This window comes from Herpailurus yagouaroundi, unplaced genomic scaffold (genome assembly GCF_014898765.1).
Source record: "Herpailurus yagouaroundi ecotype Mexico unplaced genomic scaffold, PumYag 100, whole genome shotgun sequence".
Classification (NCBI taxonomy): Eukaryota; Metazoa; Chordata; class Mammalia; order Carnivora; family Felidae; genus Herpailurus; species Herpailurus yagouaroundi.
The window spans coordinates 44,806,251-44,822,338 of record NW_024412391.1 but is presented as its reverse complement, the minus strand read 5'-3'; the positions used below and the strand labels follow the sequence as shown (position 1 = coordinate 44,822,338).

The window sequence follows — 16,088 nt, the reverse complement described above, 5'->3', positions numbered from 1 at the left end:
AAAAATTTATGTTTATTTTTGAGAGAGAGAGAGGGGGAGAGAGGCAGACACAGAATCCGAAGCAGACTCCAGGCTTCAAGCTGTCAGCACAGAGCCCGACGCAGGGCTCAAACCCATGAACCGTGAGATCATGACCTGAGCCGAAGTCAGTTGCTTAACCCACTGAGCCACCCAGGCGCCTCAGTAATACATCTTTAATAACAAAGTACACATCCAGGCCAGTCTTCATAAAGGAATTGGAAAGTTCTTCCTTTGACTAGATGCCAAAGAATAATAATTTATACTGTTTATTGAACACTTGCTATGTGTCTAGCTTTTTGCATGTTATAGCTCAGGTCCTACAATAATATTAGGAATTGGGTATCATCTCACTTTTATAAACAAGGAAGTTAGAGGAAAGGTGGAGGCATATTCATTCTAGGATCTGGCAGGTTTATAATTAGTAGAACTCTTACATGATAGTTAAATTTGGTCAGTATGAGTGTGAGATTTTTCAAATACATTCATTTTCCCTCAATCTTGGCTATACTTTCCCGTTTGGGTTTTCCCTCCCTAGCTAATTATAAATTGTAAGTCACTTCTGCTAATAGTTATGGGAAAAGAAAGTTATGGACTAAAATGATAAACTGTGTTGGTAAGTCCCTAACTATAAACATGGCAGTCCTACTAATTTTTTGTTTGATTCATATCATGAATGGGAGCCAGCTTTCCTTTTTTGCTGAATTCATCCCATTAATATAACTACGTGTGCCTTACAGTGTAGACTTTTTATTACAGCTTTATATTTCTTAAAAATTTAAGGAATATTAGTTTTTTGTGAAAGGATACCATGGAAACACAAATGCGCACGTGCGCGCACACACACACACACACACACACACACACACACACACACAATATAAGTCTTTGTGTTCAATAGAGGGCACCATAGCACAGATCATGAATGTCTTCGGAGAAGATTTGTAGGTTGTTTTTTTTTTCCCTCATGGTAAGAGGTAAACAGGCTGACTTAAATTCTTTCTCCCCTACATCCAACTGCAAACCTTCCACACTATACACATGTGTATATATCATTATATTGGGTTCAGTAGACAGGGCATCCTTAGTTAGGATTAAATGGTTTTGCATAGCTATATATTGTTCCCAACTGAACTGGTATATAATACACCTAATAAAATCAGGTTGAGGAAAACCAGATTTTCAACTGTGTCCAATTCAAGGGAAAAACAAGATTTGCTTTGTTTAGTTTAAATTTGTTATGGGGAAAGGAATAACGTTTGACTCATGTTGTAAATATCTTTTCAGAAATCCCTCTAAAATTCTAGAGGCTATTTGTTGCTCCTTTTGTAAAGGCTTGAAAATTGTATACATTTGTTTTTATGGAGGCTTATAAAGATGACATTTTATTGACCATTTTACAAAGTACTCTTTATATTAAGTTTGAAGTTAATTTCTGCTGTTAGATTTGTTTGTGGAAAGTGTGGCACAAATATGACTAAGGTAAAAATAGGATTTAATACTATGATGATGGCAGTCACAACGTTCTCTGAAATACAGTAAACCAGGTGTTACTTAAAATGAACTGGTTACGCTCACTGAACCAGATGGGAAAATGCTTTCAAAATTTTGTATTTTTAATTGTGAAATGAATTATCTGAGTAAAAAAAAAATCATAAGTACATTAAAAAATTATTTTGCTTCTTTAAAGGCCATACCCATGGAGTATGGTAGCATAAATTTAGCCAGCCAGCGGGCATTCAGATGTACTGTCTTTGAACTCCAGGCCTGTGTGGTGTTCAGATCTTGCCTCCCCAGCCACATTCTCCCACTTCAGAATTGTGAGCTGGGTGTGTGCGGGCTCCCTCTCGCTTTTCACGGGCATGTCCTCCAGGTGGCAGTAGCGAGCAGAAGAGAAAACACTGGGAAATAATGAGTCTAATGTACAGTAAAATTGGAAATTGAATTATAGCTCAAGAAAAAGGACAGTAGCCTTGAGGTCCCGATCAACCTGGACTCTGATCACTTTTGTTTGCTGTACCCGTGTGTTAGGTTACCTGCAAGTTAATAACAGCGCGTGAGCAGTTCAAGGCTCAGTAGAATTGCTTTAGACGTGAAATAAAGCTAAAATGAATTTGTGTCCAATATCATTGGCATTAGTGCTCATTACTTTTGTGGTGTAACGCCTCGAACCATCTAAAATCAATTTTAAGGATTACCCATTATTTTATAAAGAAAATAAAACACATTTCCAACAGAAATAAAGCAGTAAGTATAATCCTGTGAGCAGTTACTTGTACCCTGGCTGGCAGGAAAACCACTGACAGACAGAAGGGCGCAGGAAACCCTCCGTGCAAACTTCACAGTGGATGCAAGTTCATATTAATGGGCTGTTGCCACATAAATCTTCTCTTGATTTCAAGTATTTAAAACAAGAGTGGTAAACATTTGTAAATGTAGAAAATAAATCTCAAAGAGTAGTAAAAGGGATTTACTACTTTACTACTTGTACTTGGTAAATTAATCTTTACCATGTGACACGCTCATCTTCTGGGAGAAGCCAGGGCAGAAGACATGGAGGGAAGGGAAGTATTTAGCTGCTTTGCTTGAGAGTTGTGCCCTTTGAAAACGCACAAAGCTTTTCATTTTCCTTTTCATAGGGCCAGTAAAGAATATTTTCCCAGGCTACATTTGGTAAGCCTGTCGAAGCTGCATTTTGGTTGTGATACTGTACGTGTTTAGACTTTTGCCTCTGTTTTATTTTGAAGAAAAGGAAATCTTGTAATGACCTTGGGTTTTAAGTAAATTAATATGAATGGCCAGAAAAGATTCACTTTTCCTAATTATTTGTGTAAAAATGCAGACTATAAGGCAAGGTTCATTTGGCCTGACATACATAATCTGTGTTTCTTAGAGCTCTCTATGAAAAATCCCATGTTGGGCAAAATTATGCTCAGGTTTTAGTATTTTAGTTTTGTCCCTTCCATCTGGCCCGAGTGCCTTGTATTAGATCTTTTTTGAACTGTTTGTAGAGACTAAATTATCATACATCAAGATCTTTCCTGAAAATATGAAACGGGTTTTTATTTAAAAATAAGGGTGTACTCTCACTTCATTTCCCCTCCCAAGACATGCATTTCAGAAAGAAAACCCACATTCGGTAATAATATGAATTTGAGCATGGATGGATTTGTTAGAGTCGTTTTTAATTTTCCGTGTAGTTCTGATGCACTGGTTGAAATCTGTACTCGTTATAAACTTTGACTTTGAATATGGGAAGGCTAGCATGTACTTACCACAGAATCATCATGGTTTAAGTATAGATATGGTAAAATTAGCTGGGAGCAATTTTATTCGATGGCTTATTTTAATAACATGGATACACAGTGCTACTGCAGAGTATGGAGAAATCTCTCGCCAATTTTAGGTATTCAGAAAAGCCACCTCTCAACTTAGCTCTTGTAAACATGTACATAAGTATACTTGTAAAGTTTTAAAATGTGAAACATGCTGAGAAACGTATTGACTTTTTAATATAATTTTTAATGGCAGTGGAAAGTTTTGATGTTTGATGACAGCCTAGCCAATAAAGATCACAGAACAGACATGCTGGTTGGCAGTAAAAAAATTTTTTTAAGTAGACTAAATTTCTAGGACTATCAGCAGAATCTTTCCATAATTAATCCACACGGTCATAACAGATGGTTAAATCGAAGAAACGTCCTTGAAGTTATTCTTTTAACAGATGTTGTTAACTATTAGCTTCGTGGTTTTACTCACCTAAATTTCCAAATAATTGAATAAAAGTTAACATATGCTTTCATCCTTTTAATAGGCAGAGTCTGTAATTGATGCAAAGTTTGCCATAGTAGAGAAATTATTGCGGTGGCACATTTCTAACGTTTCTCCTCTCTCCTACCCTCGAACTGTCCACCCCTGTTCACGGAGGATGTCTCCTTGTTTCTTTTGCCCAGGGTCCTACAGAACGCACTTCTGCTCTCGGACAGCTGCCTTCACCTCTTCCTGCAGAGCCATTTGAATTCGGAAGACATTGAGGCCTGCGTCTCCGGGCAGACGAAGTACTCGGTAGAAGACGCAATTCACAAGTTTGCCTTGATGAACAGACGTTTCCCTGAAGAAGATGAAGAAGGAAAAAAAGAAAATGATATAGATTATGACTCAGAAAGGTATCGCCTTGCATTTTCGAGTTAACGTGTATGCGTCTGTATGATACAGAGCGCGCGTGTGCGTGCGCATATACACATACGTGTGTGTATATGCATACGCACCTCACTGTTTTGTTGATGTAATACTAAGATAATGAAAAAATTAATTGACTGAGATTTTATTGAGCTGTGACAGCTCATCATAGTAGTCTTCACACACACCTCCACACTGAATTAATGAACGCAGTAGAAATTCAATTATCTGCATTCTGATTATGTGACTTTCATTTAGTCAGACTTGAATTATTCGCGTTTAAATTATCTAGCTAAAAAAATATCTAACTGCACTCCAAATGGCTAATTAAAAGTCCAAATTTCCTGTCTCTCTTTGTGACTGGAGATAATTAAAGTTCTCCTCTGTTACTCAGGCTTTGAGTGTGTTGTGAAAACCAATTTCCTCTTTTTATTATTTTCCCCCTCTCTTCTTTTCCAGTTCATCCTCTGGGCTCGGACATAGTAGTGATGACAGCAGTTCACACGGATGTAAAGTGAGCACAGCCCCGCAGGAATCCTGAAAAAGAATTCTGATGTTACCATCTTAGGAATAGTGAATTACGTCCAGTCGTGGAGAAGCAAGCTCACGAATAATAGCTTCTTACCTAAAGCTCCCTGTCATGATAGTAGGTATTTAATTAAAGACGTTGGGTTGTTTATTAGTGGTATTTTTATGTCGTCTTATTTTGGATGAGCTCCTGTAAAAAGCTAAAGGCCCGCGAATGCAACTCTCCTTTATAGGCAAACATTATCGGTAAAACTAGATCCTGTCCTGAACTGAAATGCCACATACATTTAGAAGCACCGAGTTGGTTTTACTGAATTTGAAAAGATAGGTAAATAGGCAGCATGGAAAATCCAGAGAGCGCCTTCCTTCTCGTGTCAGTGGGACAGCGTCAGCATAAACCCAGCTTGTGTGATCTTAGCCAGCATGAAGACTGACGGCATCGACCGGACGGCCTCTTTCAGACATGTGGCTGATGTTTTGTGGGCACCTCCCCTGCACTGGCAAAACACTTCGCTTTGGGTGTTTGAAATATTTTAAGAAGCTTCGCCTTTCCAGTATTTTATTTCACAACGTAGATGGAAAATGTACCCTATGACTAGAGACATGGTAAAATCATGTTTACGTCTTACATGAAAACAGAAATCGTGCTCGTAATTTTGCTCATACTTGCAATATATAGATTCAGAAATACATTTGCATTGTTCACATTCAGCTTTAACACCTGGTTTCTGGAAACAGGTACTGTGGTTTCATTACCGGCGTGTAATTAGAATTCCAGGTTGACTGTTTTCTGACTAAATGTGCAATTTCTTATCACTAGATAACTTTCAGTGTCAGTGGTGGTTACTTGTTACTTATTTTTAAGTTACGAGTGGGATCTTATAAAAAGTAATACATTTAATGTTTTCAATAAACATTCCCATCATTTAGAAAAGAATGTCAACTTGCTAATTTAAGAATTACTCATTTTTTCAAGAGCCGTTCTTTTAAGGCATCTGCCTGAGGACTGGCGCAATTTAATAAAATGTCTTCTTTGTTAGTGGCCCAAAGATAAAATGTCTTAGATAAACTACATTGAACTTCAAATTTCAGATGAGGCAGCGTTTTCTTGAGATAATTATCCAAGTTTCTTCTCTGTTGAATGGTGTGAAGTGTCTCTTAAACTACCACGAAGACACTTTCACGTAACTGCGATAACTTGTTGCTTTAATTAAATGTTACCTCACCTCATTTTAACTGGGAGTTTAAGAGTGACTGTATTATTAAAAAGCCTTTGAAGTGCTCGTAACTAAGAACAGAAAATAAATTAAATTTAGAACAAGAATGATTTCCTTAAGTTTTCCTTTTTTGTTTTTGTTTGGTGTAAAACATTATCGAACTTTTGTAAATATTTTTATTTAATGTATCTTGGATCTTGTTATTTTATCATCTAAGACTCATTTTAACACGGGGGCGGAAAAGATGGAGCAATTTCTTTTTATCTTGCTAACCTGTGAAGTTTGCCATCTAGTCATTTAAGAGCGATCCCCAGCTTGTTTGGCAATATGTGTCTGAATTCACATTATTTCTGTTTTACAGCAGTTCTCAACAGCATGTAATGTGCCACCGATTGTCATATTTTTAGATGATGTAACATAGCCATTAAAGTTGATATTAAGTAATGCCTAATACTGTGGTATGTAACCTTCACAAGATCATCGTTTTCACATTAAACGTGAAAAAAATCAAGTTCGGTTTGTTGGATCACTTATTTTATGGAAGAGAATACATTTTTTTTTGACTTCCACCTAATTTCAGGGTGTTTTTGAGCAAGCAGTAAATTTTAATGAGAAACTTTGGTAAGATTTGGTTTACTGCTCAGTATAGTTGTACACATTTGAGGTTTTTAGCCTTGGGTTTGGTTGTTTTGTAAGCACTGGCTTCTCATTTTCTGCAGCTGAGATATTTAGGTAAACTTCAGCTCCCAGTGGCCTTCTTGCTATGTTCAAGTCTCTTATTTTTCTCTGGCGTAATTTTATAAAGCTTTCTTTGGGAAAAGAAAGTAGTTACTAAGTAACTAAATTAAATCGATGTTTATTTAAAACTATTTTTAATGTAATCTTGGATGCTTTATGATTTACATACAGCAGAACTGTATTTCCCTGGCTAGTTCTTAAAGGGTAAATGATTCACCTGTAAAGCCAGTTTGTGTGTTTTGTTTGAGAACTGGTTTTATATATAACCCGGAGGTGTCAACAAGGAAAGTCAACAACCTGTTACTTAGGGCTTCTTTAAAGTCTCACTTGGAAGAAAGTGACTTAGATTCTAGTTAAAATTACAAGTTTTAAAAATTACCAAGGAAAAGCAGAAATGTTTATCTTTAAATAGTTATGTCCCTTAAGATATTAAATATCTTGCAGGAGCTTTTCAAGCCTAATGCACATTTTATTGAATAATTAAATACAAACAAGTGATATGCAATAACCTTACTGTAGTAAGGTAAAAGAATAAAATTTCTTTTATGGCTATTGAGAACATAAACAAATTCATTTAGCCTCGCCACAATTACAGTTATATCCAACAGTAAATTGAATGTTGTTTTGAACTCCGTTTTTTTGGTGCCTTAAGGATTCATCATTATGGAGCTACTGTGGTACAAATAAGGTTTTTAGTATTTCAGCTATAAATGGAAGACAGTTTTTTTTTCACAAAAGGCCTCTACAGTTTTAAGACAGATATAACACAACAAAAGCTTATTCTCTTTCTAAATAGTTGCCCTCTTAATACTTAAATTGCTTAGTTGGTGTCCTGTAAATCCAATGTAGCATCTTTTCAGTGGAGGAAAACCATTAATTTCAACACAATTTTCTGTTTTTGTTTGGAATATAGACCTTCTCTTCCTTTATTATATAGACACATTTTCAAGTACAAAACGCCGTCTGAAATTAATTACTGCAATTTGACATTCAAAGCATAGATACAATTTTCTTTGCAAATAAAGGTCATAAGAAATACATTTTAATAGAGGGAATTCAAAAATTTTAGAAGAATGTAGGTAAGCAACATTTTAAAATTTAAAAATATTTACTAAGGATTTTGACTCTGTTCTTTGCCGTATGCATCTCACAAACGAGTCACCATTGTCCCTTTAAGTCAGACACAATTGCTGTTCACTCTTGTTGGAAACTTTTCTGGATCATTGTTACGAACACTGCCTTGGACAGTCATTTATTTCAGCTGCGCCAACTCTGGTAATGATCATTTTCTCTTTCTCCAAAATTCCAAAGACTTCTTTTCAAACGATACAGAAGAAAAGAGGGGAAAAAATTCAGCCACGGTTTTCTGCTGAAAGTAAACTCTGGTCTAAAGACACTATGCAAATGGCTTATGCCAAAGAGGCACACGCCCTTTCTCTCCCCCACGAGAAGTGTAGACTCATCCCCAAACCCCACACCGCTTGTCTTTGCTGCTGCAGAGGCACAGCACGGGCATAACTTGTGGTTGTGTTTTTGTTAGTTTCTTACCTCTGGGTCTTCTTTATAGCTTTGCCCCCACCCCACTGGCGGTGGCGCTCCCGCCGCTGCACCCTCGGCCGCCCGTTGGCTGCGGCGCCTTGGCGGCCCGCGCACACTCCCCCGCGCCGCGTCCCGCACACGCGCGCTCCCGCCTCCTCCCGCCCGGGCGCTCCGCCGGCGGCGGCTGCGGCGGCGGCGACTGGGTGGCAGGTAGCGAGCCAGCCGGCCTCGGTCCGGTAACCCATGGCAACCGCCCTGGTAACCCATAGCAACTGCGCTGCGGAAAGAAAGAGAAAAAAAAAAAGAAAACCCGGGTGGAGGGGGGCGGTGGGTGGCGAGTGGGAACAACGGCCGCAAAAAGACAGCGATTTACAGCACAAACCTGCAGCGCCCTCTCCCCTGCCCCACCTGCTGCCAACGTGGGCACCACGAGGCCCCCTTCCCAATGTGAAAATGACGACTCTGGCTGCTTGGAAAACAATAATAAAACATAAAAATGCAGAGGGGCCTCGGAGGGTGGGTTTGGTGTCGGAGGGGCGGGGGGAGCTTTGAATAGCGACGTCCCCACCGCGGGCCTCCGGGCTCAGTGGTCTCCTGGGGCCCCGCTGGGTTTGGGAGCACGCGTGGAGCCGCAACCCCGTCGCTCCGGTGGGTTTGGGGATGGTTGGGTCGGGGTCGGCCGCGCCGGAGCCGGAGCCGGGGGAGGAGGCGGCGGCGGCGGCGGCGCTGCCCCGTCTAGACCCGAGTCTTTGTTCTGCAAGATGCTCGCGGCGCTGCGGCCCCCGGCCCCGCCGGCCGGCCGGAGAGAGGGCGACGACGTGCCGCCCGGCCTGGAGGCGACGAGGCCTGGGGGGGGGGGGGGGGGGCGGCGAGCGCCCCGGGGTCGCGGCGAGGCTGGGGCGAAGCCGGTGCGCTCCAAATGTCTGCGCACGCATCGCACCCGTTAGTTAACCCCTTTCCTCTCCAGTCTCCCCAGGACCTTAAAACCTGCCTAGCGGACGCGCCGTCGCCTTAAACTCGCCTCCTCCCGTTTGGAGAGGGAGGGGACGGTCGCGCCTGGTGGAGGGACTGGGCCTCGGGATAGAAGCCAGTGCCTCCGGGTCCAGAAACGGCTCTGGGTCAGAGTTTAATGTCTCTGTGTGCGGGGGTGGGGGTAGCGGGGTAGTTTAGGAACACGGATCTTCCACCGCTTTAGGCTGCGGGCCCAGAAGCGGGGCGGCGGGGGGGGGGGTGTTCTTCGTCTGGAAAAAAGAGGCGCGCGCAGATGGCATACCCGGTGCAAGGCCGTCGGAGGACAGAGGGGGGCGCTGCGGGGCCAGGGCGGCGGAGAGAACACGCAGCCTCGGGTCTGGCTAGTTGTCCGCGTGGTGGAGTGAGCGGCGTTAGGGGTTCCAAGTCGGAGGAACCTGCGCCCCATGTAGATTTCACTTTGTGCTTGGTGGCATCGTCTGCTCGCTAGTGTATTCGCAGAACCCCCAGCCCTCGATGAGATGATGCAGGAAATACAACCAGGGACTGGGTCCTTTCAGTACAGAACACCTAGGCACATAAAAGGCCATTTCACAAGGACATGTACCGGAGTGAAGACTGGCTGCCCTAGGAAGCTGGAAGTCCACAGTCTACGTCTAGTTCAAACGAGTTGTGATTCCAAGCTCATTTTGATGCTTTAGAAAGGAAAACGTTTGACCTGGACGATTTTTTAACTCCTTTGAGATCTTAATCCTCAGTTATTTTCCCTCTGTAGATGTGTCCCAGTTACAAACCCAAATAGCAAAGCCATCAGCAACATCCTTTTTTATGGCAAAGATCTACACACGTATAACATGCATTCGTTTGTACCATGTATGTTCCTGAAGTGATTAGATCAACCGTGTTTTATATATCTAACTTTTGCTGGTAGACAAAAGGGAATCTGGCTATGTAAAGAATGCTATTTTAATCCTTTCATCAAGAAAAGACTCTCCCAAATATATATTTTTGCTGCCAAGGATCCTCGGGAAACTTGGTTCATTTTCACAAATGTGCGTGTTCTGGGTTCCACTGCCTACTGGGCACCTGCTAGAGAGAGACCCTGTGAACCTTTAGAGGTGAAAGGTAGCTCCTTGCACGCCTGGGGATCCATTCAGTACCACCCCAGCCCTCTGCATAGTGGTGTACTGGGAGCCCTGTGCTTTAATTTAATTTTTTTTTTTTTAACAAAAGCAATTACAGAAAAGTGCAAATTTAACGTGTGACATTTAACATTTTGCCGTGGCAGGCAGCCTCCACTTAAATGGGGCCTTTCTGCAGAACAACAGGAGCCAAAAGGCCTTGTGTCATGGAGTAATGTAAGACACAATCTGGGCTGCAAACGCACAATGAATCGGGAAGGATTTATGTAATTAATTGACCAGTCTTAACCTGTTATCGTGATGTAAGGAATTTGGAACTCATTAATTTGGGCTCTGACAGATTTCATATTAGAGCTGGCAAATATGGATTGAACCTCTTATTCTTGTAGCAGCTGGAATTTCCATGACAGTGAGGATTAGTGAGGAAGACCTATTGCTGGAGTCAAACTGCCTCTTTGTAATCAGTAGCCCTGCTCTGCATTAAAGGGATAATGGAAAAAAAAAAAAAAAAAAAAAAAGGAAGAAGCATATTACCTGGCTGAAGAAAGCCGAAGGGGCTTCTTCACTCTGCTGGTCTGTGTGTTAAGCTCAGGCATTTGCAGTGGAGCGAAAACATTAATTGCAATGATAAAGTTAGGTGGTTCCCTAAGCACCTTGAGAGAATGAGAAGGTAAGGGGTCTTAGGGTCGGGTTTGGTATTGTTGTCCAAGTTAAAAGGAGTTAAAAGACGGAGCCTTTGAATTTCCTCTCTGTGAGCACAGGGACTGTATGAAGAAGGATCTAGAAGTCTTCTGAGGGGCAAATTGTATTTCTTGTAATGTCATATCCCCAAATGAGTAATTCAGAGCCTTGAAGGAGAGGCTGGCTTTCTCAGGAGTCACTCACTGTCTCCCGGTCAGAGCTCTTTCCCGGACCTCACGAAACCCAGAACTCACGTAATGAGCCTTCCATTGATAATGTAATCTCTGTCCTCTTCACAGCATATGATGTTTAATGAATCACCCATTTGGAAATGTCTGAAATGTCTGATTTCTTTTTTGAGATTTTAAGAAAACCCAGTAAAAACCTTACTTTCATTACCCCCTGCCCTTGACAATCAGAAAATTGCTAGGCTGAAAAAAGGGTCTCAAGATTAAACTAAATGCCTTTTCTTTTCCTTTCTTTCGCAATAGTTTTCCCCTATTGCTGTTCTATGTGATAAGGTTAATATAACAACCGCCGTAAGGATCGTTAATACAGGAAGATAAGCAAAGTTGCACGTTTAAAACATTTTCAGGGTATCATTTGCCTCCTTCTGCTGATAAAGAAGCCTTTGGTAACAAATGCAGAATGCAGGCACCGAACATTTAACTGTTTAGACAGACAGCCCAATTGGCCTTTCCTAATCCATTATTATTCATAAATACTCTTCAAATTTGCACCCTGACTGCTCTTGAAATGTGTTCTTTAATTTGTATATTACCTGTAAAATGTTTTCATTCAAACATAACTTAAATTTTAATATAATAGATACTGTTATAATAGAAATCTTCACACCCAAAAACCCAAAAAACAAAACAAAAAAAACCTTCCCTTCCTTTTTTGTGCTGTCTGGATTCCAACTGAATTCCAAAGTAAGAAATTTCCTTTTAGGTGGTGATGATGGGATTTGATCTCGCAACGAAGTACTTGGTGCAAAGATTTGTTTTGTGATTATCTTGTTAACAAGTGATTTCTTCAGCTTTGGTTCCATTTAAATGAATGCATAAAGATAAACACTAGAAATTGCCATCGAAATATTAATGCTATCTTTCACACTGAGAGCAACGAGAGAGCTAGTAGTTGTTATTAGTATTATTATTTCAGTGGGAAGGCTGTGAAGATAAACAGTTGATATCAGCAAGAGTTGGATAACTAATATAAACCATGACAAGGGCGATTAATAGTGTATATAAACACACTTCAGATTTGTATACATGATCTCAGCTCTCACCTACGGATTTCTTTGTGTTTTTTTTTAGAGGGGTAATTTGTTAAGTTGGCAATTACAAGGTTATCAACTCATGTGCTGTGTGTACTGTTTACATATTGGAAGTATGGAACGGACATATTGAAGCATGATTTGTCTGAGAGAATGTTGACTGGAAGGAAGTCTGATGAATTGAGTTCTGACTCTGCCATTAGCACATACCCAAAGGTGGCTCCCAACCCCTCTCCACGGCAGTTTCCTCATCACTGCAGTAAGAAAATTGGATACAGAATGTCTTTAAAGGTGTTAATAAGTGTTACTAAAAAAGGAAGGAAGGAAGGAAGGAAGGAAGGAAGGAAGGAAGGAAGGAAGGAAAGGGGTTGGGAAGGAAGGAAGGAAGGAAAGAAAAAGAAAGAGAAAGAAGAAAGAAAGAAAGAAAGAAAGAAAGAAAGAAAGAAAGAAAGAAAAGAAGGAAGGAAAGGGGTTAAGTTGAAGGTTTCCATGGTCAGTTACATTTCAGACACATTGAGTTAAACACAATTTAACATTAATTTTTCTGCAGGACTTGTCAGTGCCTTTCATATGTTAATATGCACTGTGAATCTCTTAAGTGTACGTATGTGGGAGGGCGTGGGGGGGGGGCTTCTCTATGCAGTTTCCTTAAACTGATTTGAAGAAGAGAATCTAAAATTCCATGATATTTGATTCTGTAATACTTTGGATCTCTTCCCAGAATGAATGCACTTGCATTCACCCCAGGTGTCCCTGAGGTGTGCTGTGTGAGGAAAGTGTGAATATCACTAAGTAAAAAGGATTCCCCTTCAGAGAGCAAGTTCTGTAAAGAGGCAGGGAATATGGTAACAAGTTTAAATCTTGGTTTCACTGCTTACAAGGCAAGTGGGAATAGGTCACTCAACCTTACGGAATTCGTTCCTTCATTTATAGCCTGAGGATAATAATACAATGAGAGGCTGGGTGTGAATTGCTGATGAAGTCACTGCGGGTTCCCTTGGTTCAGAAGGGTCTTTTCTTTTCTCCTCCCAATGCCTCATAGCTTGGCTAATTCCTACTAGTTATTCAGGACTCATGATATGTCTGCTATGCGCTGATGGCTGAGGTCTACTCTGAGGGCATCCGCTACAAGTCAGGTGCCCTTTCGTGGTGTTTCTGTAGCAAGACCCACGTCTCCCCGCGTGACTTTCTGGTAGCACTTCTCCCCCTGCTCTTCATGACTGGTCACCCGCCTGTCTGTTCCTCTGTTCAGGCAGAAGCTCCTGGACGGTGAGGAACGCATTTCATTTCTGCCTCCCACCCCCCTGCCACCCAGCACCAACCTACAGTTTAATACGGAGCACGTTCTGGAGTCGATGATGCCATGTGGTGGGCAAAAGGCCTGTGGACCCTCTTAAGGCTCCATTTCCTGTGGCAGAACCAGCAAAAATAGAAGAGCTTAGAGAATGCAGCAGGTAATTCAGAGACGTTTACCTCCTTGAACTTGGAGACTTTGGTCATCCCGACGGTGCATGAGAACCCTCAAGCACAGTGCCTTGTTTCCCAGTTCCCTTTTGCAGTAGGCCTTGTGATGGTAATATAATTGTCCACTCGTGAGGTCTGCCTGGCGGGTCAATAAATGCCTTGCTTGACATTACTTTTTTCGTTGATCAAAGAGACCACTCAATGAAACATTTTGATGAAATATTTCTTTTGGCCAACTCGGTTCTGACAAGACACTGTGCCTAGTGCGGTGTGTCAACAGTAGAGTGACATCCAAAACAGAGTTGATGATCGAGTTGAAATATTTGACTCTATGGGGCGCCTGGGTGGCTCAGTCGGTGAAGTGTCCGACTTCGGCTCAGGTCATGATCTCATGGTCCGTGAGTTCGAGCCCCGCGTCGGGCTCTGTGCTGACAGCTCGGAGCCTGGAGCCTGTTTCGGATTCTGTGTCTCCCTCTCTCTCTGACCCTCCCCCGTTCATGCTGTGTCTCTCCCTATCTCAAAAATAAATAAACGCTAAAAAAAACAAATTAATTAAAAAAAGAAATATTTGACTCTGTGGACAGGTGAGCCTTTTCTCCAAATGTCTGCGGCTCTTGTCATATAACCCTACATAAAGCTGAAGCCCAGACGGAGTTTTAAAGTTTTACTAAAGTCTCCTAAAACAAACACCAAAGGAATCTCATTTTAGCCCCCTACACTTTCTCTGTCTCTCTCTGTCTCTCCACACACACACACACACACACACACGTACCCCTCACATTCCTAGTCAGTTTCTTTCAAACTTCTGGCAACTTGGGCGTCTGTCGAGACTTCCAAATCCCAGCCCACACTGGCTCTCGTCTTTCTCCCCTTCTTTTCGAACCTGCCCTATCCATTCCTTGCTCTTGTGTAAGTTGGTGAAGACAATCTCCGATCCTCCCGGTTCCTACCCACACTACCACTGACTCCAGCCTGCGCAGCCAGCCCTGGGGGGAGGGGGGCTGGGGTGTGTGTGTGTGTGGATGTGGGTGTGTGGGGGGGTGGGGGCAGAGGGCGGGAGCAGGCTGGCTATACTTGCCAGGTAATTCCCCCCACCCCCACCCCATCGCAGAAGTGAGCAGAGGAAACCCACAGTCTCACACTGCCAGGACAGCTTTCCTGAGACTCCCAATGTTTTTAGGTTCAATAACAACAAAGGGTAGTTCGCACCCCATTTCTATGTTCCTCTCTGTAGGTCTATCTATCAGTTTCATCCTCTGACCTTCAGGGGAATTCACCTAAAGCCACAAGTGTGAAAATCAACCTTATTGCTAAGGCCCATTGGGGAAAGAGCCTGTGTCCTTTGGTAAGGGGTAACAACTCCTTTTAGAAAATTAATTTTAGGGGCACTTGAGTGGCTCAGTCAAATTTAGCATCCCAGTCTTGGTTTCGGCCCCGGTCATGATCTCACAGTTCATAAGTTCAAGCCCCCACGTCGGGCTTTGCGCTGACAGTGTGAAGCCTGCTTGGGATTCTCTCTCTCTCACCCTCTCTGCCTCTCCCCTGCTCATTCTCTCTCTCTCAAAATAAATAAAAAACATTAAAATTTATTTTAAAAGAAAATTATTTTCAATCCGTGTGCCTCATGCTACACGTGAAGCCCAGTCTATGGCCAAATCCCTCGGGCTCCAGGGAAATGTGTAAGAAGCCTGGCGGGAGTTGGGGGGGGCGGTGTGGCACTGGAGCGTGTATGTCCTTGAAGTACAGAAATTCAGAAATCCTGCAAGTGGTGTTGGACTGTGCCAGATCTGGGGAGGGGAAGGCCAAACAGGTCCACGGGTTGGATGCAACCTACGGATGGTTTCGAATACAACCATATTTTATGCAAAAAAAAAATTTAAACTTTTTCTTCACTTTTCATTCTCTCGTTGAAATGTTCTCAACATCACTCTTTCATCCTAAGTTTTGCTTTAAGAATCTATGGTTCTTTTCGGAATCAAATTTGCCCATAACTGTAGCAAACGGTAGACCTGCAAACTCAAACATGACATTTTTGATTTTTTTTTTTCAACGTTTATTTATTTTTGGGACAGAGAGAGACAGAGCATGAACGGGGGAGGGGCAGAGAGAGAGGAAGACACAGAATCGGAAACAGGCTCCAGGCTCTGAGCCATCAGCCCAGAGCCTGACGCGGGGCTCGAACTCACGGACCGCGAGATCGTGACCTGGCTGAAGTCGGACGCTTAACCGACTGCGCCACCCAGGCGCCCCAAACATGACATTTTTGTAAGGGTTTTGACAGTGAGCTGTGTCTTGAGCGATTTAAGGTCGTCTCAGTGCAAGCTAGGTATCTGG

General features: G+C 42.1%; 2 protein-coding genes across 5 annotated transcripts in view; one reads left to right on the top strand and one right to left on the bottom strand.

Moving 5' to 3' along the window:
• The window catches only part of SNX10 (sorting nexin 10), a 75,679-nt gene extending 69,231 nt beyond the window's left edge, over positions 1–6,448 (top strand). For all 4 annotated transcript variants that reach the window (XM_040472398.1, XM_040472400.1, XM_040472399.1 and 1 more), the window contains 2 exons: positions 3,972–4,184; positions 4,657–6,448. In XM_040472398.1, coding sequence (XP_040328332.1) covers positions 3,972–4,184; positions 4,657–4,738 — 295 coding nt within the window. In that variant the 3' untranslated portion in view covers positions 4,739–6,448. The remainder of the gene's footprint in view (positions 1–3,971; positions 4,185–4,656) is intronic.
• On the bottom strand, positions 4,634–9,252 carry LOC121028590 (uncharacterized). Its single transcript, XM_040472397.1, has 3 exons — positions 8,229–9,252; positions 7,793–7,995; positions 4,634–4,734 (listed from the first exon to the last, which is right to left on the bottom strand). Exons 1-2 carry the CDS (start codon positions 9,152–9,154, stop codon positions 7,938–7,940), a joined length of 984 nt encoding a protein of 327 aa, XP_040328331.1. The 5' UTR covers positions 9,155–9,252; the 3' UTR covers positions 4,634–4,734; positions 7,793–7,937.
• Positions 9,253–16,088: the final 6,836 nt, after the last annotated feature.